The sequence below is a fragment of the Agelaius phoeniceus genome, chromosome 2, assembly GCF_051311805.1.
Source record: "Agelaius phoeniceus isolate bAgePho1 chromosome 2, bAgePho1.hap1, whole genome shotgun sequence".
Taxonomy (NCBI): Eukaryota; Metazoa; Chordata; class Aves; order Passeriformes; family Icteridae; genus Agelaius; species Agelaius phoeniceus.
This window is the reverse complement of record NC_135266.1, coordinates 1,174,662-1,200,884: the sequence shown is the minus strand read 5'-3', so window position 1 is coordinate 1,200,884 and position 26,223 is coordinate 1,174,662. Positions and strand designations below refer to the sequence as shown.

Here is a 26,223-nt window from a genome sequence, read left to right as displayed (position 1 = left end):
CAATGCAGGAGGCTCAGAAATGGGGTTAGGGCAGCAAAGGCTCCCTCTGGGGCGGCCACAGTGAGCTGGATCCAGGAGAGATCCATGAGGGAGGAGGAGGAAGGGGAGGAGGAGGAGGAGGGTGTGGGTGGTCAGTGACAGCACAGTCAGGCCCTGCTTCCTCCTCGTGGGGGAAATCTGGGACAAAATCTGATCCTGCCACTGCCTGGGCCAGCCTGACTCTTCCCTGAGTGCCTGGGAACGGGGTGGGACAGGAGCAAGGATCTGGGATGGCAGATGGGAAAAGTGCATCTTAGATGGCTCTGTGCAGAGATTTACTGTATGCATTTTGTTGTGTTGATTAGTAGTCCTGTATTAACATTTTAACAAGTATATTTATATTTATAATTATTATATATAATATCTTTTATATAATATAATTATTAATTATTATTTATAAATACATAAATTATAGACATATATAAATATATATTTTATATAAATATATATTTATATATTTATAAATAATAATTTATCATTATATATAAATTATACATAATTACATTATATATAATAATGAAATATATGTATAAATTATTATTTATAATATTTTATATATATATAATCAATTCTTATATATCATATATTTATAAATATATATATATAATTATATATACTTATAACATTTTAATTTTCATAGGATGGTAAATGCAGTTTTGTAGTTAAAAGGTAACTTTTGTATTTAAAATAGGAACTATGTATGTGGGATATTTTTTTAAGAAAGGAATGAGGTACTTGCAGTGGGATAGCAGCCACAGGACACCTGAATCTTTCAGAGAAAGAGAATTTATTGCTCCATTATCAGGAGAAATGAACTTCTTCCTGCCTCACTCAGCCATGATGACACTGTCAGGGTTCAGAGGAAGCAGCTGACACTGCCCAGCCAGAATCCTGTGTTTGAATGGAATTTATGCATCATGGATGAGGTGTATGAATATGCAACAGGCTGTTGCTTTTAAGCAACAGTTAACGTGGGGCCTTTTTCGGGCTTGTGCTGCCCAGAAAAGGTACCTGGACTGTCTGTAACTCTTTGTTCTTATTGTCTCATATTGTCCTAATCCAGATTGTCCAAATTATTATTACTCTCTGATCACTCTGATTATAGTGCTATTTTTATAACCATTTTATTACTATTAAACTTTTAAAAATTTAAAAACAAGCGATTGGCGTTTTTCACAGCAGAGGCTCTGGGATGGCAGAGGTGGCCGTGCCAGGGCAGGGAGCTGTGGGGACAGGCCAGGCCCAAGGAGGGCACTGGGGCCATTCCTTGTCCCCTTCTGCCAGGGCAGGGCTCTGGTGTCCCCCAGGCAGCTCTGGGGTCACCTTCCCACCCCACAGGGCACAGGGAGGGGGCAGAGGGTGCCTGGAGGGGAGGGAACCCCTCTGTGGGGACAGGGGGGCTCTGCTGAGCTCCGGTGCCATCCCAGCTCCATTCCTGGGGCAGCGAGGGAATTCCCAGCCCAGGGAGGAGCTGGAGCTGCTGCAGAGAGCCCAGAGGAGGCTCCAGGATGGGCAGAGGGATGGAGCAGCTCTGCTGGGAGGAAAGGCTGGCACAGCTGGGATTGTTCACCTGCACAGGAGAAGCTTTGGGCTGAGCTCAGGGTGGCCTTGCAGGGCCTGCAGGAGCCCCAGGAAAGCCGGAGAGAGACAATTTCCAGGGCATGCAGGGACAGCACACAGGGAATGGCCTCAAACTGAAAAATTACAGGTTTAGATCAGATATTAGGAACAATTTCCTCCCTGGCAGGGTGGGCAGGGCTGGGATGGAATTCCCAGAGCAGCTGGGGCTGCCCCTGCATCCCTGGCAGTGCCCAAGGCCAGGTTGGACACTGGGGACAGTGGGAGGTGTCCCTGCCATGGCTGGGGTAGATTGGGATGAGCTTTAAGTTCCCTCCCAACCCAAATCCAGATTTCATTATTCCTGGTCTGATTCCTTCTGCCTTCCCCTTGTGATTTGAATTCCATCCCCTCAGGACTCACTCCCTGTGTCCAGGTTCCTTCCGGAGCCATCCCTGGAAGGTGATCCCTGCCCAAACCCAGCTGGGAATGGCTGCCAGTGCCAGAGGGCAGGGCTGGGTGGGATCTTGGCAATGAGGAATTGTTCCCTGGCAGGGTGGGCAGGGCTGGCATGGAATTCCATCCCTGGATCCCTGGCAGTGCCCAAGGCCAGGCTGGACACTGGGGCTGGAGCAGCCTGGGACAGTGGGAGGTGTCCCTGCCATGGAATAGGATGATCTTTAAGGTCCTTTCCAAACCTTTTAGGCCATTTTAATTCATTCTCTGAGATCTCAGAGCCTGTGTGGCCCCAGTCCCCTCCCAGTCCCAGCAGTGTCACCTCCAGCCCAGGCAGGGCTGTGTCCCCACCAGAGCAGATCCATTGTTCCAGAAGCAAATCTGTAACTTCTATTTGACTTTAGGGGGCCTCGACCGCACCTGTGACTGGGAGATTGTTATTTAATATATTTTTTAAGAGCTCCAACTCGGTGTAGGAATCCTCTTTGCCCTCCTGGATCTGTCAGTAGGCACAGATTTCATTTTGCCCAGGTCAATGACGAGCTGTGGAGTGATGGGATCCCTCAGGAAGTTTTCTCTGCAAGGTGACAAAGGACATTTCCCAGCACAGGGTCTTGCAGATCTCTTGAAACTGCATTCCTGGAAGCCTTTGGGTTTTAAATCAGCCTCATTTTTGTTTTGAGGAAAGAAATACTGAAATAAGAATGGGGAGCAGACACTTTAAATTTAAATACACTTTAAAGTGTATTTGACTTTAAAGTTAAAATACTTTATTCTTTCAATGAATTTTCCCTTTTCCTTGAAGAAGCTGCTGCTGTGGCCCTTGCACAGGAATAGACGAGGTCTAAAATGTTTCTGTGCAAGTCTTTATCTGTGGCATGGTAACCTCTGAAAACCAGGGAGAAGGAGCAGAGCTGTACAAACCCTCCCTGGCAGAGTTCTCTGGGCTCCTGAGCAGGAGGGAGGGAGAAATACCTCAGAATTCATTCAATATTTCAGGATTCATTCAATAATTCAGACTTCATTCAGGAATAATTTGGTTTCTGGCCCCACAGTGCCCCGAGCTGGGCCCAGCTCTGCTCCCTTGGCCCAGCCCAGGGGACAGGAGGTGGCCAGGTCCTTCTCCAGCTCCATCCCCACCCCAAGTGTGTCCCCCCATGGGAGAGCTCTGCTGCCAAAGGCCCTGGCCAGCCCCTTTGGGATCTGGCACCTCCAGCTCAGCCCAAACCCTGCAGAGATAATTTTGGATTGAGGTTTTCCAAGGATGGAAAATCCTACAAAGGATGGCCAAGAGGGGGACATAATTCACCTGCTGCTATCCCAGCATTAATACAATTAATTAATTGATTAATTAATTACAACCCCAAAGCCCTAAAAACAAGGGATTGGAGCACCTGGCCCCCCTCTCTGCATGATCTCTGCCAGGACCCAGAGCTTCCCTTGGCAGCAGCAGCGAGGCCACAGCTCAGGGATGCAGCAAATGCACTGGAGCTGGGATTTCCTGCAGCTGGGCAAACTGGCTGCACTCTGCAGCCTGCCACTGAAATGCAGCTTAGAGTGGGGAAAAAAAACCACAGTGTTAAATTAAAAATGTGCTGATGGCTGCAGCTTTGGAAGGGGCTGGATGGGGAGGCTTCCAGAGCCATTGAATCCCATTAAATTCAGGAATTTAATGCAGGAATTCCGGTCCTACAGAGGAGCTCTGAGCCCTCAGCTGAGGCACAGGGACTGGAGAGTTGGTTTTGGTGAGGATGGTTCAGGTGGGGCACCACCAATCACCACTCACAGATTCAGTGACCAGACAGAGGAAATTTGGATTAGTGCTGACCCAAAATTGGAGTTCATTGTTCCCAGGGGTGCTGGGAGGGTTCCTCCCCTGAGGCACAAACTCACCCCCACTGGCACAGGGTGCCCAGAGCAGCTGGGGCTGCCCCTGCATCCCTGGCAGTGCCCAAGGCCAGGCTGGGCCCTGGGGACAGTGGGAGGTGTCCCTGCCATGGCAGGGGTGGCACTGGGTGGGCTCTGAGGTCCCTCCCAACCCAACCCAGTCTGGATTCTGGGATCCCTGTGAGGTTATGGGGGTTATCAGCTCCCACAGGCTGAGCAGAGGGAGGAAGGTGAGACCCTGGATCCCAAACTCAAACAGACATCCCAGGAGCAAACAGAAGCCCAGAATGGGTTGGGTTGGAAGGGACCTTAAAGATGATTTTGTCCCAGCCCTGCCATGGCAAGGACACCTCCCATGGGCCCAGGCTGCTCCAAGCCCCAGTGTCCAACCTGAATCACATCCCTCGGGGTTGGTTCATCCTCCCAGCATTTAAAGTACTGAAAGCCTGACCTGTTTGATCTCCTTTGATCCTTCAGCAAAAATATCATGGAACCTTTGGATTTTCCTCCCCAGAATCCAACCACCCCAGAGGGCATTTTGTACCCCCCTTTTTATCAGCAGATCCCAGAATCCCCAAATCCCTGAGGATTCTGGCCCAGCCCTGCCAGCCCATGCAGTGCCAGCTGTGCCCCATGGGCACCTTGTCCCCAGCCCAGAGCACTCAGTGCCACCTGCAGGGGACACCTGCAGGGCTGGGTGTCCCCTGGGCAGCTCTTCCCAAGGCCTTTCCCCTTTCCATGGGCAAATTGCCCCCAGCACCCTGACAAAGTGATCTGTCCAAAGATCCCCTCCAAGCTCCCAGGAATTTGCACCAAATTCACTGAGGAATGTCAGGAGAGGAGGGTCCTCCATGCACAAGGAAGAACCTCAAAAATACCTCACATTCAGGAAAAGAGCCAAATCACAGGGCAGGGGGGCCTCCTGTCCTGAGAAGCAAAACTGGGAAAGGTTTTTGTGTTACCCTGAAGCTGAAGCTCTCTGCCCACACCACCCTCAGCACGTGAGCCCCAGCCTTGCCTCCCTTATCAAGGAAGTTTTTCAGAGGCAGCAGCAGCCCTGAGTAATTTCTTTATCTCATTTCCTCTTCTTTACAAGTGCCTGTGTTATGGTGTGGGGCCCAGATAAGCTTTTCTCTCCAGGCAGCCCCTGTGTGTCTTCCTGCTGGGCTGGTTTTGCCCTGAGCACACACGGACAGGGCAGCAGCAGCTGATTCCCAATTCCCACCCTTCCCACACCTTGGGAGCTCCTGCTCCAGTGATTCCCAGAGGAATGAGAGGGTCAGGAGTTCTCCTGGATGTGCAGCTACACCCCTGCAGCCCTCACTGGAGAACTGCTGTGGATTTGTGTAAGAACAGATTTGCTCTGTCCTGAGCTGCTCATCCCTCCTTACCCCAATTTCCCATGGATTTAACCATTTTAAGATTTAACCATTTTAGGATTTAACCATTTGAGGAGGAGCAAATTCATTCCAAGCGTGCTGTGAGTGAAGTCAAACCTCATTCATGGTCTCCAGGCAGAGCCAGAACTGTTGGAATTGCTCCCAAAATCCCTTCCTGAGCAGCAGCAGAGGAGCCAGGCCATGGGATTGGGAATGGTTTGGTTTGGGAGGGATTTAGGGACCATCCAATTCCATGGGTAGGATTTCCACTATCCCAGCTTGTTCCAGCCTGGCCTTGGACACTTCTCCTGGACCTTTGGAAGGTGCCCACCATGGTGGGGTGGCAGTGGATGGGCTGTAAGGTTCCTGCCAGGATTCCCATCCTGGGATTCCAGGGCCATTCCCTGGCCAGCACACGGGCTCAGGGCAGTGTTTGTGCGGCCTCTCTGCTCGCCTGTGTGGGCTGAGCTGGTGCAAATGCACTCAGCATTGAAATCCTTACCTGGAGCAGCACCTGCCTGAGGAGGGGAACACTAAGCCCCTCTCCCAGGCAAATCCTTCTCTTCCCTCTGCAGGTCAGCACCATGGAACTTCCCCGAGGCTGGAACTTCTCCAAGGCTGGGCCCAGGCTGCTCCTCCTCAGCTCCTGCTGCACTAAAAACTGCCAGGGCTGAGGTGTGGGAGAGGTGCGGGAAGTGCTGATGGTGATGGTAATAAATTGATTTTGGAGTGATCATCTGCCTTCAGTGTCTGAGGAAGGACAGGGACAGAGACAGAGGGACAGGGACAGGGACAGAGACAGAGAGAGACAGAGGGACAGAGACAGGGACAGGGACAGAGAGACAGAGGGACAGAGACAGAGACAGACGGACAGAGACAAAGAGACAGAAACAGAGACAGGGACAGAGACAGAGGGACAGAGACAGACAGAGCTCCCTGCAGTGCCCAAGGCTGCAGCTGCCCCTGCCAACACCTGGCACTGCTCAAATTGGAACTTTTTACCTTAAAACTCATCTCCTCCACCCCTGCCATGGCAGGGACACCTTCCACTGTCCCAGGCTGCTCCCAGTCCTGCCCAGCCTGGCCTGGGACACTTCCAAGAATGGGGCAACCACAGCCTTTCGAAGCTCTCTGAACTTCAGAGCTCCTTCCTTCTCCTGAGCTTTCTGCTGCACTTTGCATGACTGATAAATGTGTTTTCCTTTCTTTCTTTTATGGCTGAAGAGAAAAAAATGGACAGTACAGGGAGGGGTTGGGGTTTAGGGCTCTGCTGGAAATGTTGTGGATCATCAGAGCTCCAGGGGGAACTCACGGAAGATTTCCAGTTCCTGAAGGGGCTCAGGAGGGCTGGAGAGGGACTTTTTACAAGGAGATGGAGTGACAGGAGGAGGAATTTGATATTAGGGGGAAATTGTTCCCTGGCAGGGTGGGCAGGGGCTGGGATGGAATTCCCAGAGCAGCTGGGGCTGCCCCTGCATCCCTGGCAGTGCCCAAGGCCAGGCTGGACACTGGGGACAGTGGGAGGTGTCCCTGCCATGGCAGGGGTGGCACTGGGTGAGCTCTAATGTCCCTTCCAGCTCAGCAATTCCATAACCCTGTGATTACCCCACCATGCCATTCCTAATGCCATGACTAAATGATTTACTAATTTTAAGCCTCCTTTGTTTGTTCCACACAAGGAAATGGAAAAAGTGAATTCCTGTTGATCAACCCCTCTGCCAGATCCAGCACATTATTCCTTTTGTTTGGAAAGTTTTGTTTCCAAACACCATGCATTAATCAAGGCCCAGTAATGCAGCACTTTGTCCATCCAAATATTTTCCAGCAGATCTCACCAGGGGGATGTTCTTTATCCTGCTGTTATGTCCAGCTGCACTCCCATCGAAAAGCTCAGCGTGGCATCACCTTTTAACCCAAACTGAAACAAATCAATGGGATTCTTGCTCCATTTAGGAGCTTTAACCACCTGTGAGCATCACAGGAGTGCTCTGGGCAGTGGGGAGCACTGGGAATGATGAGGGGCTGGGAGCTGGGGGAGCACTCGAATCCTTTGCCTTGATGTTGGTGTTTGTTTGGAATTCTCCTCCACCCAGCTCTGTTAAAGCTGAGCTTTAACATCCCCAGTGCTTCCCATCCTTCACTAAATGTAATAAAGCTTCTGATGGCAAATTAATTAAACACGTTGACAGCCGTGATTTAATTGTGGGGGATGAGGGAACCTCTTGGAAGAGGAGTCAAAGAGAGGTGCCCCTCAAAGTGGAGCTTTCCAGGGCAAAGCAGTGGCTGGAAAGCAAAGCCTCTGTTTGCTCTACTGCACTTGAAGTTCAAAATTCACTCCTTTTTTTCCCACACAACAGAAACACATCCCATGGGATTTTTTTTTTTCTTTTGAATCTCACCCAAAAATTCACATTTGGTCTGAGAGGGACCTTAAATTCCATCCCATTCCAGCCCTTCCACTCTGCCAGGTTGTTCCAGTCCCTGTCCAAGCCAGCCTGGCAGGGGTGTCCATCCATGATCTGGGGCTGCTCATCACACCAGCCAATGAACCAGGACACAAAACTGCCTAAAGTACCAAAAACAAACCTGAAATAATCAAGGAATCAACACTGCAGTTTAATTAAAGCTGCAGCATCCAAGTTCTCCAGTGGGTTTGGATCACAGAATGGGTTGGGTTGGGTTTGGGGTTAGATTTTTTAAAAAAACCTGAGATCAAAACCAAATTATCTGCAAATGTGGCTTTTACAGGGCCAAAGGATCACCAGGGTTGGAAGAGACCTTCAAAATCCCCCAGCAGCACCAGCATCAACCCAAGGGCCCCATCCTGAACACTCCCAGAGGCTCCAGCACCTCCCTGGGCAGCTCATCCCAAGGCCTGACCACTCTTCCAGGGACAAACACCCTGGGATATCCAATCTGCACCTCTGTGAGCTCCCAACACCACCTGGAGAGCACAGATCCCGTCTGTGGAGCCTGGGCCAGGCCTCCAGCAGCCACCCCTGGCCAGGTGTGTCCAGCCAGGGCTGCTTTCCCTTTCAAGCTGTGCCAGGATTTCCCTCCATGCCCCAAACAGCCACTGGCCAACAAAGCAAATGCACTCAGGGCAAAGTCAGTGCAAATAACTGGGGAGTTTTCTGCAGTTCAAAAGGAGGAGGAGGAGGAGGATTGCTTCCTCCCCAGCTCCACCCACAGCAAACCCAGCACAAAAGGCTTCTGTTCTGTCTCCCAAAGAAAAATCCCCTGGCATTTCACTTTGATTGATGATACACAATAAACTGAGGCAGGAACCCAGTGCATGTGTTGGGTTGGAGCACAGGGACTCCAAACATGGATCCTGCCCCATTCCTGGGGCTGCCCATGCCCAGGGACCCTGGAACCAGCCCAGGGAGGAGCTGGAGCTGCTGCAGAGAGCCCAGAGGAGGCTCCAGGATGGGCAGAGGGATGGAGCAGCTCTGCTGGGAGGAAAGGCTGGCACAGCTGGGATTGTTCACCTGCACAGGAGAAGCTTTGGGCTGAGCTCAGGGTGGCCTTGCAGGGCCTGCAGGAGCCCCAGGAAAGCTGCAGAGAGACAATTTCCAGGGGATGCAGGGACAGCACCCAGGGAATGGCCTCAAAGTGAAAAATTACAGGTTTAGATCAGACATGAGGAACAATTTCCTCCCTGGCAGGGTGGGCAGGCCCTGGCACAGGGTGCCCAGAGCAGCTGGGGCTGCCCCTGCATCCCTGGCAGTGCCCAAGGCCAGGCTGGGCACTGGGGACAGTGGGAGGTGTCCCTGCCATGGCAGGGATGGCACTGGGTGGGCTCTGAGGTCCTTCCCAACCCAAATAATTCCATGATTCCATTATTGTCCCTGGCCTGATGCTGAGATCCCCTGCAGTGGGACCTCTCCCCGTGGTTCCTGTCCCAGTCCCTCTGAGTGGAGCTGCTTTGCTGGTGCAGGGTTTGAGGGATTTGTGGTGCAGGGTGTAGGGATTGCTGGTGCAGGGTTTGAGGAATTGCTGGTGCAGGGTTTGAGGGATTGGTGGTACAGAATTTGAGGGATTCCTGGTGCAGGATTTGAGGGATTGCTGGTGCAGAATTTGAGGGATTGCTGGTACAGAATTTGAGGGATTGCTGGTGCAGGGCTTGAGGGATTGGTGGTACAGAATTTGAGGGATTGCTGGTGCAGGGTTTGAGGGATTTGTGGTGCAGGATTTGAGGAATTGCTGGTACAGGATTTGAGGGATTTGTGGTGCAGGGTTTGAGGGATTCCTGGTGCAGGATTTGAGGGATTGCTGGTGCAGAATTTGAGGGATTGCTGGTGCAGGGTTTGAGGGATTGGTGGTACAGAATTTGAGGGATTGCTGGTGCAGGGTTTGCTGCTCCCTCTGGCAGCCACTCATCCCATGGGAAATGGAGATGTTTGGAAGCCAAGGAAGCAGCACCTGCAGAGGGCAGAGCCCTGGGGGCAGCCAGGCTGGGAGCCTGGCATTCCCAGGGGCAGGATCCAGGATTTTGCAGTGCCAGCACTGGGGTTTGTGGCGGCTGATGGCACCAAAGCAGCCCCAAATCCCCCTGGGCAGGAGGTGGCCTGTCCCTGGAGTGTCCCTGGGATGCAGGGAGCTGTTATCCCGTGGGGATGGAGCAAACCCAGCCCCTGTGTGCCTGTCCTGGTGCCCAGCAGGCAGGCTGGGCGTGCTGGAGCAGCCCTGGGCACTCAGCAGGACAAATGGAGGCGTTCAGGGCCGAGGACAGGCTGGCAGCGCTGCCCGCTCACTCTGTCCCTGCTCCTGCCACCAGAAAGGGCTTCCCAGAGCTCCCTGGCTGCCCTGGGGCACAGAAATGGATCTCCAGCAGGATTTCGTGTCCAAAGTGCTCTGGTAAAGAGCTCCGAGCTCCTTCCCCGTGCCAGGGAGGCGGGAGCTGAGCCAAGGGCTGGGGTTGTGCCTGTGCCACCCCTCAGGAGCTCAGGGATTTGTCCTTCCTGGCCTCTTTATCCCCCTCAGCTGAGTGTCTCTGCTCACACTGCAGCTCTTGAGACAGATTGGTTTTGTTGGAGCCTGGTGTTTGCCAAGGAAAAGCATCACTGTGAGCTTTGGTGGACAATTAACCAGTGTTCATTCAATTCGTCCTTCCCTCCTGCTCCTCCAGCCCCCTCTGGAATCATCTCTCCCATTCCAACATTTCCTCAGCTGCTCTTCCCGACCTCAGGAGCTGCAGGAACAAGCAGGGAACTCAAGAAGCTGCCAGGAAAGTTCTGTCCAGCCCAGTCATTTCTCAAATGTGAATTTGAGAGGCTGTGTGTGAACCCCTGAGAGCAGGTGGAGGATGTGAGCAGCTCACACAGGAACAGAATTCCTGGGGGAGGGAATTGCAGGATCCTCCTGTTGTCACTCTGAGGGTCAGAGGCAGGGACTGTCCTGGAGGCAAGTGAGGCACTTGTGTCACCACTGGGAAGGAGTTTTGCTTCTTGTTAGAGAGGAAAAACCCGCAGGGGAAAATCTGAATTTTAATTGCATTTCCAGTCTGTGTAAGGTGGCTCTGGCTGAACAAGGCACTGCCCAAGATGTCCCATCCTGTGTTTCTTGGATCCCAGAATCCCCAAATCCCTGGTGCTGGCCCAGCCCTGCCAGCCCATGCAGTGCCAGCTGTGCCCCATGGGCACCTTGTCCCCAGCCCAGAGCACTCAGTGCCACCTGCAGGGGACACCTGCAGGGCTGGGCACTGCAAAGCTCCCTGGGCAGCCCCTGCCAAGGCCTGAGCTCCCTTGCCATGGGCAAATTGCTGCTGCTGTCCAAGCTGAGCCTGCCCTGGCCCAGCCTGAGGCCGTTCCCTCAGGGAATCTTCCAGATGAACACGGGGCTGCTGTGCCCACCAGGAAAGCCTGGATGAGCCCCAGCTCTTCACCCTGAAGTCTCAGACAACACTAGAAATATCCACATTATATCAAAACCCTAATTAAAACCCACCCAAGAGAAGCCCCAGGCAATTGGCTGAGCAACCCTCCCCTCTGCAGGAGCTCAGCTCTGGGAGCTCCCTCCTCACAGGGCAGCACAGTGGAGATTCTGACCTGGCTTTAATGCCAGGGCAGTGGGGCTGGGGCAGCTCCAGCCCAGCATTCCTGCACGTCCCAGCAGCTCCTGGGATTCAGGAGGCAGCCTCAGCAGCCAGGATCTGTCCAGCAGATTAAAAAGCAGGTGCAGCACATGGTAATCCCTGTGCCAAACTGGGACTGTGTGGGAGAGGCATTCAGCAAGAACTTTCCATGCCTTGGCAGCACGTGGAGCCATCCAGGCCCCCACAGCCTTCCAGGGAAGGCACTGGCACAGCTTTGGGGAGGGTTGTGCTGCTGAGAAGGAAAAGCTGCTTTTTATTGCAAGTCCTGCATTTTCCCACTCAAATAACATCAACAAATGCAGCATTACTTTACTTACAAAGGCTCAACCCAGCATGGTTCAGCTCCTAGAAAAGGTCAAAAAAAAAATCCATGGTGCTGTTAAAGGCACATAAGAGAATCCCAGGATTGGGCTGGGAGGGATTTTCAGGATCATTTTCATGTCCCACAGGCAGGGACACCTCCCACTGTCCCCAGTGTCCAGCCTGGCCTTGGGCACTGCCAGGGATCCAGGGGCAGCCCCAGCTGCTCTGGGAATTCCATCCCAGCCCTGCCCACCCTGCCAGGGAACAATTCCTGATTCCCAAAATCCCATCCAGCCCTGCCCTCCTTCAATTTAAAACCATTCCCTGTGTCCTGGCTCTCTCTGCCCAGGTACAAAATTCCTCTCCCTCCTTTTCAGAGCCCCCTTCAGGCTCTGGGATGGGCTCTGAGCTCTCCCAGGAGTCTCCTCCAGGCTCTTCCCATCAGCCTGACAGTGACTCCCAGCAGGGAATTATTTGGGTGAACTCTGTAAACCCCACACACCCTGGGGATTGGGATCACTTCTCCAGAGCCACAAGTGGCACCCGAGATTTCCCTTTTCCATCTGGATCCAGCCACTTTTCTCTGTGGGTGGCCCCAGGTGTTCCTTCAAAGAGAAGCGATTTCCATAGGGAAATGCAGAACAGCAGTTTGTAAAGGTGGGAGCATAAAATCCTGGAATGCTGGGGGCTGGCAGGGATGTCAGAGATCTTCTCCAACATCTGCTGAGGGGATGGGAGCCAGAGCTGGCTTCATTCAGGATGAAGCCATTGTTGGGTATTTAGCTCCACCTATGGGCACCTCCTCGTGCCTCTGGAAATCCTTCAGGTTCAGCCACTCGGTCCCACTTCAAGGCTCTAATCCCAGATTTTCAAGGTGGGAAGAGCCCTTCAGGAGCATCCAGGCCCACGCCAGCAGCACCAGCATCACCCCAAGGCCACATCCAGACTCCTCCTGGCACTCCCAGGGACAGTGACCCCAAACCTCCCTGGGCAGCTCTGACCCAAACACCCCACAGATTTTAAGAGGGGCATGAAAAAAGAAATTCCTTTCAGAAACTTTCACAGAGGAAAATCATCAACTTGATTTATCTTAAATGGTGCAGGAAGCTTTGATCTCCAGCACTGGGCATCCATCAGGGCATCAAGAGGATGCCCCAGGCTTTTCTCAGTGGTGCCAAGGAATGGGACCAGAGGGATGGGCAGGGATTGATGGGCAGCAATTCCCTGCACAGGGGGCACAACTTCTGCCCTGGCAGTGCCCAGCCCTGAGCAGGGACATGGGGGCTCCGGGGGCTCCTCCCTGGGACATTCCAGAGCCACCTGGACCCAGCCCTGTGCCCTGAGCTCATTCCAGTGAAGGGAAATTTTCTTTCCCCATCTCCAACCTGAGCAATCTCCCCTGGTGCAATTCCAGCCCAACTCCTCTCCTCCTTTCCCTGCCCCTCCTGTCAGGGAGTTCTGGGGAGCAGGGAGGTCCCCCCTGAGCCTCCTCTTGTCCATTCCAACACCCCCAGCTCCCTCAGCTGCTCCTCCCCTCCCAGGATGTGTTTTCCAGCCATTTCCAAAGGAAGCCCAAACAAAAGGAATTCCTGGCAGGAAAACACACACACAACACTCAACACAACAAAGCCTGGAATGTGACAGTTCCCTGTTATCAATGGAAATTTTGTCAGGGAAGATAAATCCAGCCCTGCCAGCTCCATCCTGTCCCCTGTCATTGGAGTCACCTCTGTGCTCCTGCCTCACTGCCTGTAGCACTGAAAATTTGGTATTCATTGAAAGTTTAGTGTCAAAATGTTCTTTACCAGCGTCTTGGGGCATGTCTTCATCATTGTTTTGTCTTTCCAGATCCAATGATGAATTATTAAAAGCATTAGCAAGGAATAATTCTCTGGAAAATGTTTCTGAAGTGTGTTGGGCAAGGCAGGATAAAAGCAAAAAGGAAGAACTTGTGTTCCCCAAGCCAAGCCAGAAGCAGAACTTGAGCAGGCAGGTGATGAAGCCATGGGCAAAATCCCTGCTGGAATTGTTCAGAGATGGTTCAAAAATTGTTCAAAGGCTCCAGAGCTCTGCAGCTCATTCCTTCCCCACTCCTGACGAGTGTGGGCTGAAGAACCTTCTGATGGACTGGGCCAGGGTCAAACAGCAAAGTTTCCACCCTTGGGGCTGCTCTGGAACACAAAACTGATTAAAAACCAACTTTGGTCCTTTTGAGGTCGCTGCCTTCACCTCTTCAACGAGGCAGGGCTTTAATTGGGCACCAGAAATTCCTTTTTGCCATCACAGGACTTCCATCCCTTCCCACAGCAAAACCTTCATGGTTTCCCTTAATTCCTCTTGCAGCAAAAGGACTTAAAGTTATCAGGTAAAGCCATTTAACACTGATGTATTTCTGTATTCCAGGAGCTTCAGAAACCATGGGATCATGGGATGGTTTGGGATGGAGGGACCCTAAAGCTCATCTCACTCCACCTCCCACCATCCCAGGCTGCTCCAAGCCCCGTCCAACCTGACCCTGGACACTTCCAGGGGTGGGGAATCCAGAACCTCTCTGCAAACAACCCCAAATTATTCATTTTTAATAGAAATATTTCATGTATTATGAATGCACAGGCATGATTCTGGAGCAGGAAGATGCTGATACCTTTATTAGGAACTTGAGGCTCAGAAGAATCAGGTCTGGAACATCCCCCCAGGGTTTTATTCATGGGCAGATTCTCCCATGTGGAGGTCATGCAATTCTCTGAAGGTTGGAAACCTTTTCAAGGCATCATTTAAGAGGGCCTGGCACAACATTCTGCCCCTTTGGAAGCTGAAAATTCCCATTCTGGTGCTGAACTTGGAGTGGCTCTGTGCAGAAAACACCAGGACATTTACAAGAAGACAACAAAATATTTTAATTTCAATCTGCCCCGTGCTATACAAGTGTATAAAATACCAACCAAGCATCCATTGGAACATTACAAAAATAACCAGAAAAAGCAAGCAGCACACTGGAGTCATGAGGACAGGAGGTGGCAGATCCAACCAGGAACACACTGAGAGCATTCCAAGACTTCCATAGCTCCCACCTCAGGCAGGGGTCAGGTATTATTAAAATGACTAAAATCAGGTTTATTGATGGTTTGAATTGAAAAGCAGCTCTGCTTTTGGAGGGAACCCAGCAGCAGCCACCTGGGTTTCGACTGCCAAAGTCATGCTTTGATTTTCCATGGAAGAAGGACGGGACAGGAATTATTCCCAGTGTTTTGAACTGAATGTGGTGAGACACAAAGTCCAGCAGTCGTTTGAGAAACATGGAAAGGTCTTGGAAAGGCTTCAAGGCAGTTGTGGCAAACCTACAAAGTTTTTCTCCATGAATTCCTTTCTTTTGGGTGTTGAATGCAGCACGTGGAGCTGAGGGTAACCCAAAATAATCTGATTTTCCTGTGTGTCCAGCTCCAGCAATCCATGGGATCAGCTCTTCTCAACAGCTCCCATGGAGCCAGGGCCACCCAGACACCAGAGCCAGGCTTTGTTCCAGTTCCCAGGGAATGACAATCCAAGCTAGAGCAGGAAATTCAGTATATTCCTGGTCTCCAGGCCCACATTTGCATTCCAGTCAGGAATTCCAGGCCTTCCAGAACAGCCTGTTTCCCTGCACCGTGGCCTGGAATGGCTGCACTCTTTTTAAAACAAATATTATTTGAAAAACCAAGGTGCCAACCAGGAATTTCAGTCAACATTTGCTTCAAGCTCTTCTCAGACCTACTGTGGCAAGAGCAAACCAGGAGAGAGCCACAGTTTGATTGCTAAAAACACAATGAGAGGTTCCAACATCCCTTTTCCAAGACCCCAAGTGGCATTTCCTAGGGATAGCAATTCCTGTCTCCTCCCAAAAAATCCTAACCCCTGTTTCAAGGTGAGGATCTCCAGTTTAAAAAACAGTATTAAAATATTTCTGCCATCTTTCTTCTTTAAAATTTGCATTTAGGAGCCTTTAAACACTGCCATAAAAAAGCCCTAAAGCTTCTCCCACATATTCCCATTGCTTAAATCAGCATTCCTTGGCATTAAGCATTTCATCCCAGCTGAGTTTGGAAGCAAAGCTCAGAAAGTTTGGATTTTTTGATATCCAAAACCAGTAGAAAAAGATCCAAGTGTGCAGCTTGGAGTAGGAATGGACAAGGAAAAGGCACTCCAGCTCTCCTCACTGCTTCCTGGGTGGAATTTCCCAATCCCAAGCAAATCTTTACTCACCAAAAATGCAGATTCAAGTTTCTCCATCAGTTTGGTTTTTTTTTTCCCACTGGAAAAATCCCCCTGCTCTGAATATGCACCATCAGCATTATTTGAGTCCTTTTTTCCCCCCCTCGAGTCAAAGCTCCCAAACAAATCCTATTGGAGATATAAATTACCCGAACTTAAAATAATTTAAAATCCACGTATTCCAACAACTCTCCTATTGCACGTTTTTCCACTGCTTTGCCAGGTAAAACCCTCTGCAGGAATTCCAAAGGTTAAAATTTTAAAAGCACAACTTCCAGAGCACCAAAAGCAGGTGCTGGAGGAATTGGATCCTGCTGGAAAAGGAGTGCCAATAAAACCAAATATAAATATATCATGTATGTACACATCCAGGAGGAATTCTGGGATGCTGAGATAATAAATACTTTGAAACAATTCCCAGATTTCCAGAAATTTGGGAGAAACTCTAGAAAAGAAAGCAAATGACTTGAGAAGACCAAGAAGAAACATGCACAAAACCTAGTGTAAGAAAAAGGGTTAAATTCCCAAAATTCCCATCATCTCTCCAACCCTGTCATCCCAAGGTTTTCCAAACACCCATCAGGGGTGTCACAACAAGGAACCGTCCCCCAGAATAAGCCCAGTTTGTCCCCAAAATGTCCCCTTCTCCCATCCTTTGTTCCCGGCACGTGGGGATTCCCTCAGCACAGGGATCAACACTCCGAACTGAGCAGGGAATTCCTTTATCTGCGGCAAACCTGGAATTCTCCTCCCGCAGCTGCTGCGGCCGTGCCACCACAGCCGGGCACTTCTCCACTGCAAATCCTTGGAAAAATCCTTGGAAAAATCCTTGGAAAAATCCTTGGAAGGGCGGATTTCCTCCGCCAGGAGCGGCGGCCGGGCTGGGCTCAGCTCAGGGAGGCGGGGCTGTAGTCGGGCCGGCGGGTCTGGATGATTTTGGGTTTGGGTTTTTTGGGCTCCTCCTCGGCCTCGCCCTCCTGGTCGCTCTCACACACGTGGACAACCACGCTGGGGGTGGTGGCCGTGGCAGCGTGCAGCTCGTACTTGTCCCCTGGGGGGGGGAAAATGGGAATAAAAATGGGAATAAAAATGGGAATTCCTGAGGGAAGGGAACCTGGGGGCTTCTCCAGAGGGGATTTAGGGGGAGAATTCCTGAGGAAATGGGACACGGTGAATTTCAATGGGGTTTTTAGTGAGGAATTTCTGAGGAAAGGTCACCTGGGGACTGCTCCATGTGGGGAATTCCTGTGGAAAGGGCACCTGAGGGGGTTTTAATGGCGCTTTTAGGTGGGGTATTCCTTAGGAAATGTCACCTGGGGGCTTCTCCATGTAGGAAATGCCTGAGGAGATGTCATATGGGGGCTTTTCCATGTGGGGAACTCTTGAGGAAAGGGCAGCTGGGGGGGTTTTTAATGGGGCTTTTCCATGTGGGGAATTCCTGAGGAAAGGGCACCTGGGAGCTTTTCCAGGGGGGTTTTAGGGGGGGAATTCTTGAGGAAAGTTTGGGTTTGGGCTTTTTGGGCTCCTCCTCGGCCTCGCCCTCCTGGTCGCTCTCACACACGTGGACAACCATGCTGGGGGTGGTGGCCGTGGCAGCGTGCAGCTCGTACTTGTCCCCTGAGGGGGGAAAAATGGGAATAAAAATGGGAATTCCTGAGGAAAGGGCACCTGGAGGGTATTTAATGGGCTTTGTAGGTGGGGAATTCCTGAGGAAATGGGACATGGTGAATTTCAATGAGGTTTTTAGTGAGGAATTCCTGAGGAAAGGTCACCTGGGGGCTTTTCCATGTGGGGAATTCCTGAGGAAAGGGCACCTGAGGGGGTTTTAATGGCGCTTTTAGGTGGGGTATTCCTTAGGAAATGTCACTTGAGGGCTTTTTAATGGGGGAAATCCCTGAGGAGATGTCACGTGGGGGCCTTTCCATGTGGGGAACTCTTGAGGAAAGGGCAACTGGGGCGTTTTTAATGGGGATTTTAGGTGGGGTATTCCTGAGGAAAGGGCACCTGGGGGCTTTTCCATGTGGGGAACTCCTGAGGAAAGGGCACCTGAGGGGGTTTTAATGGGGTTTTTAGGTGGGGTATTCCTTAGGAAATGTCACCTGGGGGCTTTTCCAGGGGGGAAATTCCTGAGGAAAGGGCACCTGGGGGGTTTTTAATGGGGGTTTTAGGCAGGGAATTCCTGAGGAAATGGGACATGGTGACTTTTTAATGGGTTTTTTAGGTGAGGTATTCCTGAGGAAATGTCACCTGGGGGCTTTTCCAGGGGGGAAATCCCTGAGGAGATGTCACATGGGGGCTTTTCCATGTGGGGAACTCTTGAGGAAAGGGCAGCTGGGGCGTTTTTAATGGGGGTTTTAGGTGGGGAATTCCTGAGGAAAGGGCACCTGGGGGCTTTTCCATGTGGGGAATTCCTGAGGAAAGGGCACTTGAGGGGGTTTTAATGGGGTTTTTAGGTGGGGTGTTCCTGAGGAAATGTCACTTGAGGGCTTTTCCAGGGGATTTTTAGGTGGGGTATTCCTGAGGAAAGATCACCTGGGGGCTCTTCCATGGGGATTTAGGTAGGGAATTCCTGAGGAAATGGGACATGGCGACTTTTTAATGGGGTTTTTAGGTGGGGTATTCCTTAGGAAATGTCACCTGGGGGCTTTTCCAGGGGGGAAATCCCTGAGGAGATGTCACATGGGGGCTTTTCCATGTGGGGAATTCCTGAGGAAAGGGCACCTGGGAGCTTTTCCAGGGGGTTTTTAGGGGGGAAATTCTTGAGGAAAGTTTGGGTTTGGGCTTTTTGGGCTCCTCCTCGGCCTCGCCCTCCTGATCGCTCTCACACACGTGGACAACCATGCTGGGGGTGGTGGCTGTGGCAGCGTGCAGCTCGTACTTGTCCCCTGAGGGGGGAAAAATGGGAATAAAAATGGGAATTCCTGAGGAAAGGGCACCTGGAGGGGTTTTAATGGGGTTTGTAGGTGGGGAATTCCTGAGGAAATGGGACATGGTGAATTTCAATGAGGTTTTTAGTGAGGAATTCCTGAGGAAAGGGCACCTGGGGGCTTTTCCATGTGGGGAATTCCTGAGGAAAGGGCACCTGAGGGGGTTTTAATGGCGCTTTTAGGTGGGGTATTCCTTAGGAAATGTCACCTGGGGGCTTTTCCATGTGGGGTATTGCAAGGGAAAGGGCACCTGGGAGCTTTTCCAGGGGTTTTTTAGGGGGGGAATTCTTGAGGAAATTTGGGGGTTGGGCTTTTTGGGCTCCTCCTCGGCCTCGCCCTCCTGATCGCTCTCACACACGTGGACAACCACGCTGGGGGTGGTGGCTGTGGCAGCGTGCAGCTCGTACTTGTCCCCTGAGGGGGGAAAAATGGGAATAAAAATGGGAATAAAAATGGGAATTCCTGAGGAAAGGGCACCTGGAGGGGTTTTAATGGGGTTTGTAGGTGGGGAATTCCTGAGGAAATGGGACATGGTGAACTTCAACGGGGTTTTTAGTGAGGAATTCCTGAGGAAAGGTCACCTGGGGACTGCTCCATGTGGGGAATTCCTGAGGAAAGGGCACCTGAGGGGGTTTTAATGGCGCTTTTAGGTGGGGTATTCCTTAGGAAATGTCACCTGGAGGCTTTTCCAGGGGGGAAATCCCTGAGGAGATGTCACATGGGGGCCTTTCCATGTGGAGAACTCTTGAGGAAAGGGCAGCTGGGGTGTTTTTAATGGGGGTTTTAGGTGGGGAATTCCTGAGGAAAGGGCACCTGGGGGCTTTTCCAGGGGGTTTTTAGGTGGGGTATTCCTGAGGAAATGGGACATGGTGACTTTTTAATGGGGTTTTTTGGTGAGGTATTATTCCTTAGGAAATGTCACCTGGGGGCTTTTCCAGGGGGGAAATCCCTGAGGAGATGTCACTTGGGGGCTTTTCCATGTGGGGAATTCCTGAGGAAAGGGCACCGGAGGAGTTTTTAATGGGGTTTCTAGGTGGGGTGTTCCTGAGGAAATGTCACTTGAGGGCTTTTCCAGGGGGTTTTTAGGTGGGGAATTCCTGAAGAAAGATCACCTGGGAGCTCTTCCATGGGGATTTAGGTAGGGAATTCCTGAAGAAAGGGACATGGTGACTTTTTAATGGGGTTTTTAGGTGAGGAATTCCTGAGGAAAGGGCACCTGGGAGCTTTTCCATGTGGGGAATTCCTGAGGAGAGGTGACCTGGGGGGATTTTAATGGGGTTTTTAGGTGGGACATTCCTGAGCAAAGGTCACCTGGGGGCTTTTCCATGGTGGAGAATTCCTGAGGAAATGGGACATGGTGAATTTTTAATGGGGATTTTATGTGGGGAAATTCCTTTGGAAATGGGAGATGGTGAATTTTCAATCGTTCTTTTTTAGGAAATGTGACATGGTGACTTTTCAATGTTGTTTTTTTTTTAGGAAATGGGACATGGTGAATTTTCAGGAGGGAAAATTCCTTAGAAAATGGAACATGGTGAATTTTTAATAGGGTTTTTAGGTGGGGAATTCCTTAGGAAATGGAACTTGGTGACTCTTTAATGGGGTTTTTAGGTGGGAAAACTCCATAGGAAATGCTCAGTAACAGGGGAAAATGACCAATTTTTAATGCTTGGAAAGGCCTAAAATATTTTTAAAGTTTCTTTTTTGTTTTTAATTTTAAAGTTTCTTTTTTTTTTTTCATAAAATTTGGAAGGAAAACTTGGAGTAAAGGAGGAGCAGCATGGATCAGCTCTGAACTCCCACACAAACTGAGGCTGCTGTGTTATTTATTCATCTTTTAGTTATTTATTCCAAGTGTTCCATCAAAAACAACCTCTGCTTCCAAAACCCATTGCAGGGAAATAAAATCTCTGATAAAAATATTTCATAATAAATTATTAAGAATATTTAATTAGGAGGATTCTTGATGGGAAGTTTTAAATCCCAAGATGCAGGAGCTCAAAGTTGTGCCCTGCCCTTTTCTCCATCCTTTACAATTCCCTAAGTTTGGAGGTGAACAGGAATTTAAAAAATCCTCCAGTAAAATGAATCTGACACAGTTTTCATTCTCTTGAATCTTATTAATGAGAATAATTATTCTCATATAATAAGAGTAATTTAATTCTGTTCAATGTTATTAAATGTGACCATTTTTCTCTCCCCTAAAATTAATAATACTGCCCCAAAGAGGTTAAATCTGAGCTGGATTTAAGGAAAGATTAATTTGCACCAATTCTCATGGATAAGTTGTATAAAATATGGGAGAAAAGGGAAATCCAGGGATATGATCATTAATCACTGGGGAAAGGAGGGGCAGGCATTTATCCCTTTGAAATTCCAAGGAATTTTAGGCTCATACTGACAATTTCTCCTACATTCAGTAGCAGTTTCCTCCTCTGAGGAAAACAGAAATAAAAATAAATACAAATGAAAATAAGTAGAAAATATAAATAGAAAGGAAAATAAAGAAAAAGAAAATAGAATTAAAAATTAACAAAAATAAATAGAAATAGAAAGAAAATAAATATAGAAAGAAAATATAAATAGAAATAAAAATAAATGGAAATAAAATATAAACAGAAATAAAATAAAAATGGAAATAAAAAGAAATAGAACTAAAATAGAAATAGAAATTAAAATAAACAAATAAAATAGAAATAGAAATAAAATTAATGGAATAAAAATAAAAACAAAATAGAAATATAAATAAAATATAAATGGAAATAGAAATAAATAGAACTACAATGCAAATAGAAAGAAAATATAAATAGAACTAGAATATAAATAGAAAGAAAAATAAACAAAGAGAAAATGTAAATAGAACTAAAAATAAATAGAAATAAAAACAAACTAGAAACAGAAATAAAAATAAACAGAAAAAATATAAATAGAAAGAAAAACAAATAGAAAGAAAAAATAAACAGAAATAAAAATTTCTTGGGAAAGTTTTAGAAATCCGGGAAGTTTTGAGGTGTTTTCCTCCACCAAAATTCTGGTTTTTCCACCTTCTTACCTGGTCCTAGCTTGGAAATTGCATATAAAAGGTCGTAGTTAATGACTGGAGTGGCATCCTCCACTTGTTTCCAGTCCACAGGAGGAGAGGCAGGAGGGGAGATCAGGAACTGCTTGTCTGGGTTTGGGGGGGCCAGGTGGGAGCTCCCGATGTGCAAAGTCTGCAAGAGAAACCAGAGAATCCCAAAGTGTCCCTGCATCCCTGAATTCCTGAATGCTGCATTCCTATATCCCTGCATCCCTGAATTCCTGAATGCTGCATTCCTATATCCTTGCATCCCTGAATTCCTGAATGCTGCATTCCTATATCCCTGCATCCCTGAATTCCTGAATGCTGCATTCCTATATCCCTGCATCCCTGAATCCATGCACCCCTGAATGCCCAAATCCCTGCATCCCTGAATTCCTGAATCCCTGAATGCCTGCATCCCTGAATTCCTGAATGCCTGCACCCCTGAATGCCCAAATCCCTGCATCCCTGAATCTCTGCATCCCTGAACCCCTGAATGCCTGCACCCCTCAATCCCCACATTTCTGAATGCCTGCACCCCTCAATCCCTGCATTCCTGCACCCCTCCATCCCTTATCCCTGCATGCCTGCAACCCTGAATGGCTGCACCCCTGCATGCCTGAATCCCTGCATCCCTCAATCCCGAAATTCCTGCATCCCTGAATCTCTGCACTGTTGGGGAAGATGAAACAGGAAAGCCTTATCAATATGATTGTCTGGCAAAAGATTGTGAGAATATGGAAACTATCAGCGAGATTGAAATGAAAGCAGCATTGAGATCCCTCAGTTACTGAACAACTGGAAAACAATGGTGTGGCCAGCTGAAGGTGATCCCCTTTTGATGGAACAACACCCTCTGCTTGCAGACAGCTCCAGGGGTCAGAGCAGACCCTGCAGCTTGGCAGAGGGGCCCAAAGAGGAGTTTGTAGGGTTTAAAATGTAACACAGTGTGGTAATGTAATGATTCTTATAGGTTGTATGTATATACTACAAGATTTGTATCTTGTACTGGATTAGTAGAATATTCAACACAGAAGAAGGTTTATTGTATTGTAATGAGAACCTCGCCCTCTTACCCTTTTTACTCCTCTCACCCTCTCATTCTCTCTGCCCCTCTCTTCTCTCAGGCCTGCTCTGAGCTGTGTCTGGCAGCTCCAGCAGGGCCCTGCCCCAGGCCCTTTGCAATGAACCCCAAGTTCCAGCCCTGGCTGCAGAGATCTCTCATCTCCATCCATCCCGACCGTGCTACCCCCTGATGCTCCTACACTGCACCCCTGCATTCCTCAATCCCTGAACCTCACACCCCTGCATCCTTTCATCCCTGCATCCCCTCATCCCGGGGCTGTCGTGCCCTGCCCGGCACTCAGGGTGGCAGCACCAGCCAGGACACAGCTCTGAGGGAAATTCCAACGGGATGTTCTTCCCTGAAAACCAAACCTCTGCCCTTCCACACCTCCGGCAGGACAGGGCCTCTAAGGCCTCGGGACAAATGGTGCTGGGAGTCATCCTCAAAAGTGGGAGTGGAGGGAATTCCAGCAGGGATAAAAATAATCTGGATCATGGGGGGAATCCAACACTTCTGGATTCGTTTTCCCACTCAATTTTCAGAGGGAAAAGCAGCTGGAAAAGCAGTTGGAAAAGCAGCCTGATTGCCAGAGCCCGAGAGCAGGGAGCTCCAGAGCTGCTCAGGGGGAAATCCCCAAGACTAGGATGGGCAGGGAGAGCCTGGAATGGGCAGCTCTGAGCCAGGAATGTGCAGCTCCAGAGGCTGGAATGTGCAGCTACAACCCGGGAATGGGCAGGTCCAGCCCCTGGAATGGGCACAGCCAGGGCCCTGGAATGGGCACAGCCAGCCCCTGGAATGGGCACATCCAGCCCCGGGAATGGGCACAGCCAGCCCCTGGAATGGGCACAGCCAGCCCCTGGAATGGGCACAGCCAGCCCCTGGAATGGGCACAGCCAGCCCCTGGCATGGGCACATCCAACCCTGGAATGGGCACAGCCAGCCCCTGGAATGGGCACAGCCAGCCCCTGGAACGGGCACATCCAGCCCTGGAATGGGCACAGCCAGGGCCCTGGAATGGGCACAGCCAGCCCCTGGAATGGGCACAGCCAGGGCCCTGGAATGGGCACAGCCAGCCCCTGGAATGGGCACAGCCAGGGCCCTGGAATGGGCACAGCCAGCCCCTGGAATGGGCACAGCCAGCCCCTGGAACGGGCACAGCCAGCCCCTGGAATGGGCACAGCCAGCCCCTGGCATGGGCACAGCCAGCCCCTGGCATGGGCACATCCAACCCTGGAATGGGCACAGCCAGCCCCTGGAATGGGCACAGCCAGCCCCTGGAATGGGCACAGCCAGCCCCTGGAACGGGCACATCCAGCCCTGGAATGGGCACAGCCAGGGCCCTGGAATGGGCACAGCCAGGGCCCTGGAATGGGCACATCCAACCCTGGAATGGGCACAGCCAGGGCCCTGGAATGGGCACAGCCAGCCCCTGGAATGGGCACATCCAGCCCCTGGAATGGGCACAGCCAGCCCCTGGAACGGGCACATCCAACCCTGGAATGGGCACAGCCAGCCCCTGGAACGGGCACATCCAACCCTGGAATGGGCACAGCCAGCCCCTGGAATGGGCACATCCAGCCCCGGGAATGGGCACAGCCAGCCCCTGGAATGGGCACATCCAACCCTGGAATGGGCACAGCCAGCCCCTGGAACGGGCACATCCAACCCTGGAATGGGCACAGCCAGCCCCTGGAATGGGCACATCCAGCCCCGGGAATGGGCACAGCCAGCCCCTGGAATGGGCACAGCCAGCCCCTGGCATGGGCACAGCCAGCCCCTGGCATGGGCACATCCAACCCTGGAATGGGCACAGCCAGCCCCTGGAATGGGCACAGCCAGCCCCTGGAATGGGCACAGCCAGCCCCTGGAATGGGCACATCCAGCCCCTGGAATGGGCACAGCCAGCCCCTGGAATGGACAGACCCAGCCCCTGGAACGGGCACATCCAGCCCCTGGCATGGGGACATCCAACCCTGGCATGGGCAGCTCCTCACTCTGGATCCCCCAGGGACTCCCTGGGTGCTGGCAGAGGAGCCTCCCCCAGCCCTTTACATTCTTGGAATGTTCTCATTCCCATCCAAGGTTATTAAAAAAAGGGAAACATCAACAGCCTCTCAATGTGTGGAGCTCTGGAACAGCCCTGGATTCTCTAATTAATCTGACAAAAAAAGACCATGAAGGAATTCTGGGATGCTGGGATAACAAATACTTTGAAACAATTCCCAGATTTCCAGAAACTTGGGAGAAACTCTAGAAAAGAAAGCAAATGACTTGAGAAGACCAAGAAGAAACATGCACAAAACCCAGTGTAAAAAAAGGGTTAAGTTCCCAAAATTCCCATCATCTTTCCAACCCTTTTATCCCAAACCCAAAATTTAACCCCAAAATTGGGCTTTTCCAGCTTGGAAAAAGAAATCCTCCACATCAGCTGGAGGATTGATGGGAGTCAGAACAAGGAAAGCTTTAATCCCCCCAGGATAATCCCAACAAGCTTTTTTTACCTGAGCAAAATAGAGTCGGAGCTCTTTTCCAAGGAATTCTGTCTTGTCCAGCTGGATCCTGGCATCTGCTGCAGACAAAGGGTTGCTGAAGTTTATCCTCACTCTTTTGAAGCTCTTGAAATACTGGAAGGTGAGGTCCCTGTCATAGGGCCGGAACAGGGATTCAAACTTGGCCTGGAGAGAAAGGAGCAGAAGAGAAAATCAGCATTAAATGCTAATAAAGAAATTAATTTTAAACGAGAAGTTATTCATAAGGGCAAACTACCACTCTTGAATACTGATTATTGTAACAGCTTTGTTTGTTTTCCTTTTTCTTTCTAGAATGAAGTTTTTTACCTGATCCCTTACTTCGCTGTATCCTCAGAATACATTATTATTATTATTAATAAATGATATTATCACTTATTATATTATTATCAGAAATTAATGTTGGACAAGACACTCTAATTTAGCTACAGAAGACATTGAAATGTTTCTTAGAAAATTAATACCCAAAAGCCTTGAAAAACAAACTCTGCCAAGCCTTTGCCCAAATGTGCAAATTTCAGTGGAACCACCACAAGTTTTCACAGAGAAATATAAAAAATCCTGATTTTCAAGCTAAATGTGATTTTCTGCAGTGACTCAGCACAAAGAATGAAGTCCATGAAGATCTCCTGCTTTTCTGCTATTTTAAATTTAATTTATGGAAAGTGCTTCCAC

At 50.0% G+C, this 26,223-nt stretch overlaps 1 protein-coding gene across 6 annotated transcripts in view; it reads right to left on the bottom strand.

The window, feature by feature from the left end:
• Window positions 1-14,590: 14,590 nt before the first annotated feature.
• Window positions 14,591-26,223, bottom strand: part of RCAN1 (regulator of calcineurin 1) — a 55,063-nt gene continuing 43,430 nt past the window's right edge. For 2 of the 6 annotated variants that reach the window (XM_054652779.2, XM_077192861.1), the window contains exons 2-4: window positions 25,522-25,695; window positions 21,946-22,105; window positions 14,591-17,017 (exon numbers count right to left, since the gene is read on the bottom strand). In XM_054652779.2, coding sequence (XP_054508754.2) covers window positions 16,854-17,017; window positions 21,946-22,105; window positions 25,522-25,695 — 498 coding nt within the window. In that variant the 3' untranslated portion in view covers window positions 14,591-16,853. Of the gene's footprint in view, window positions 17,018-17,302; window positions 17,584-18,558; window positions 18,852-19,056; window positions 19,308-21,945; window positions 22,106-25,521; window positions 25,696-26,223 lie in introns of those variants that run through there. The other 4 variants (XM_077192832.1, XM_077192855.1, XM_077192843.1 and 1 more) reach the window with 3 other exon arrangements.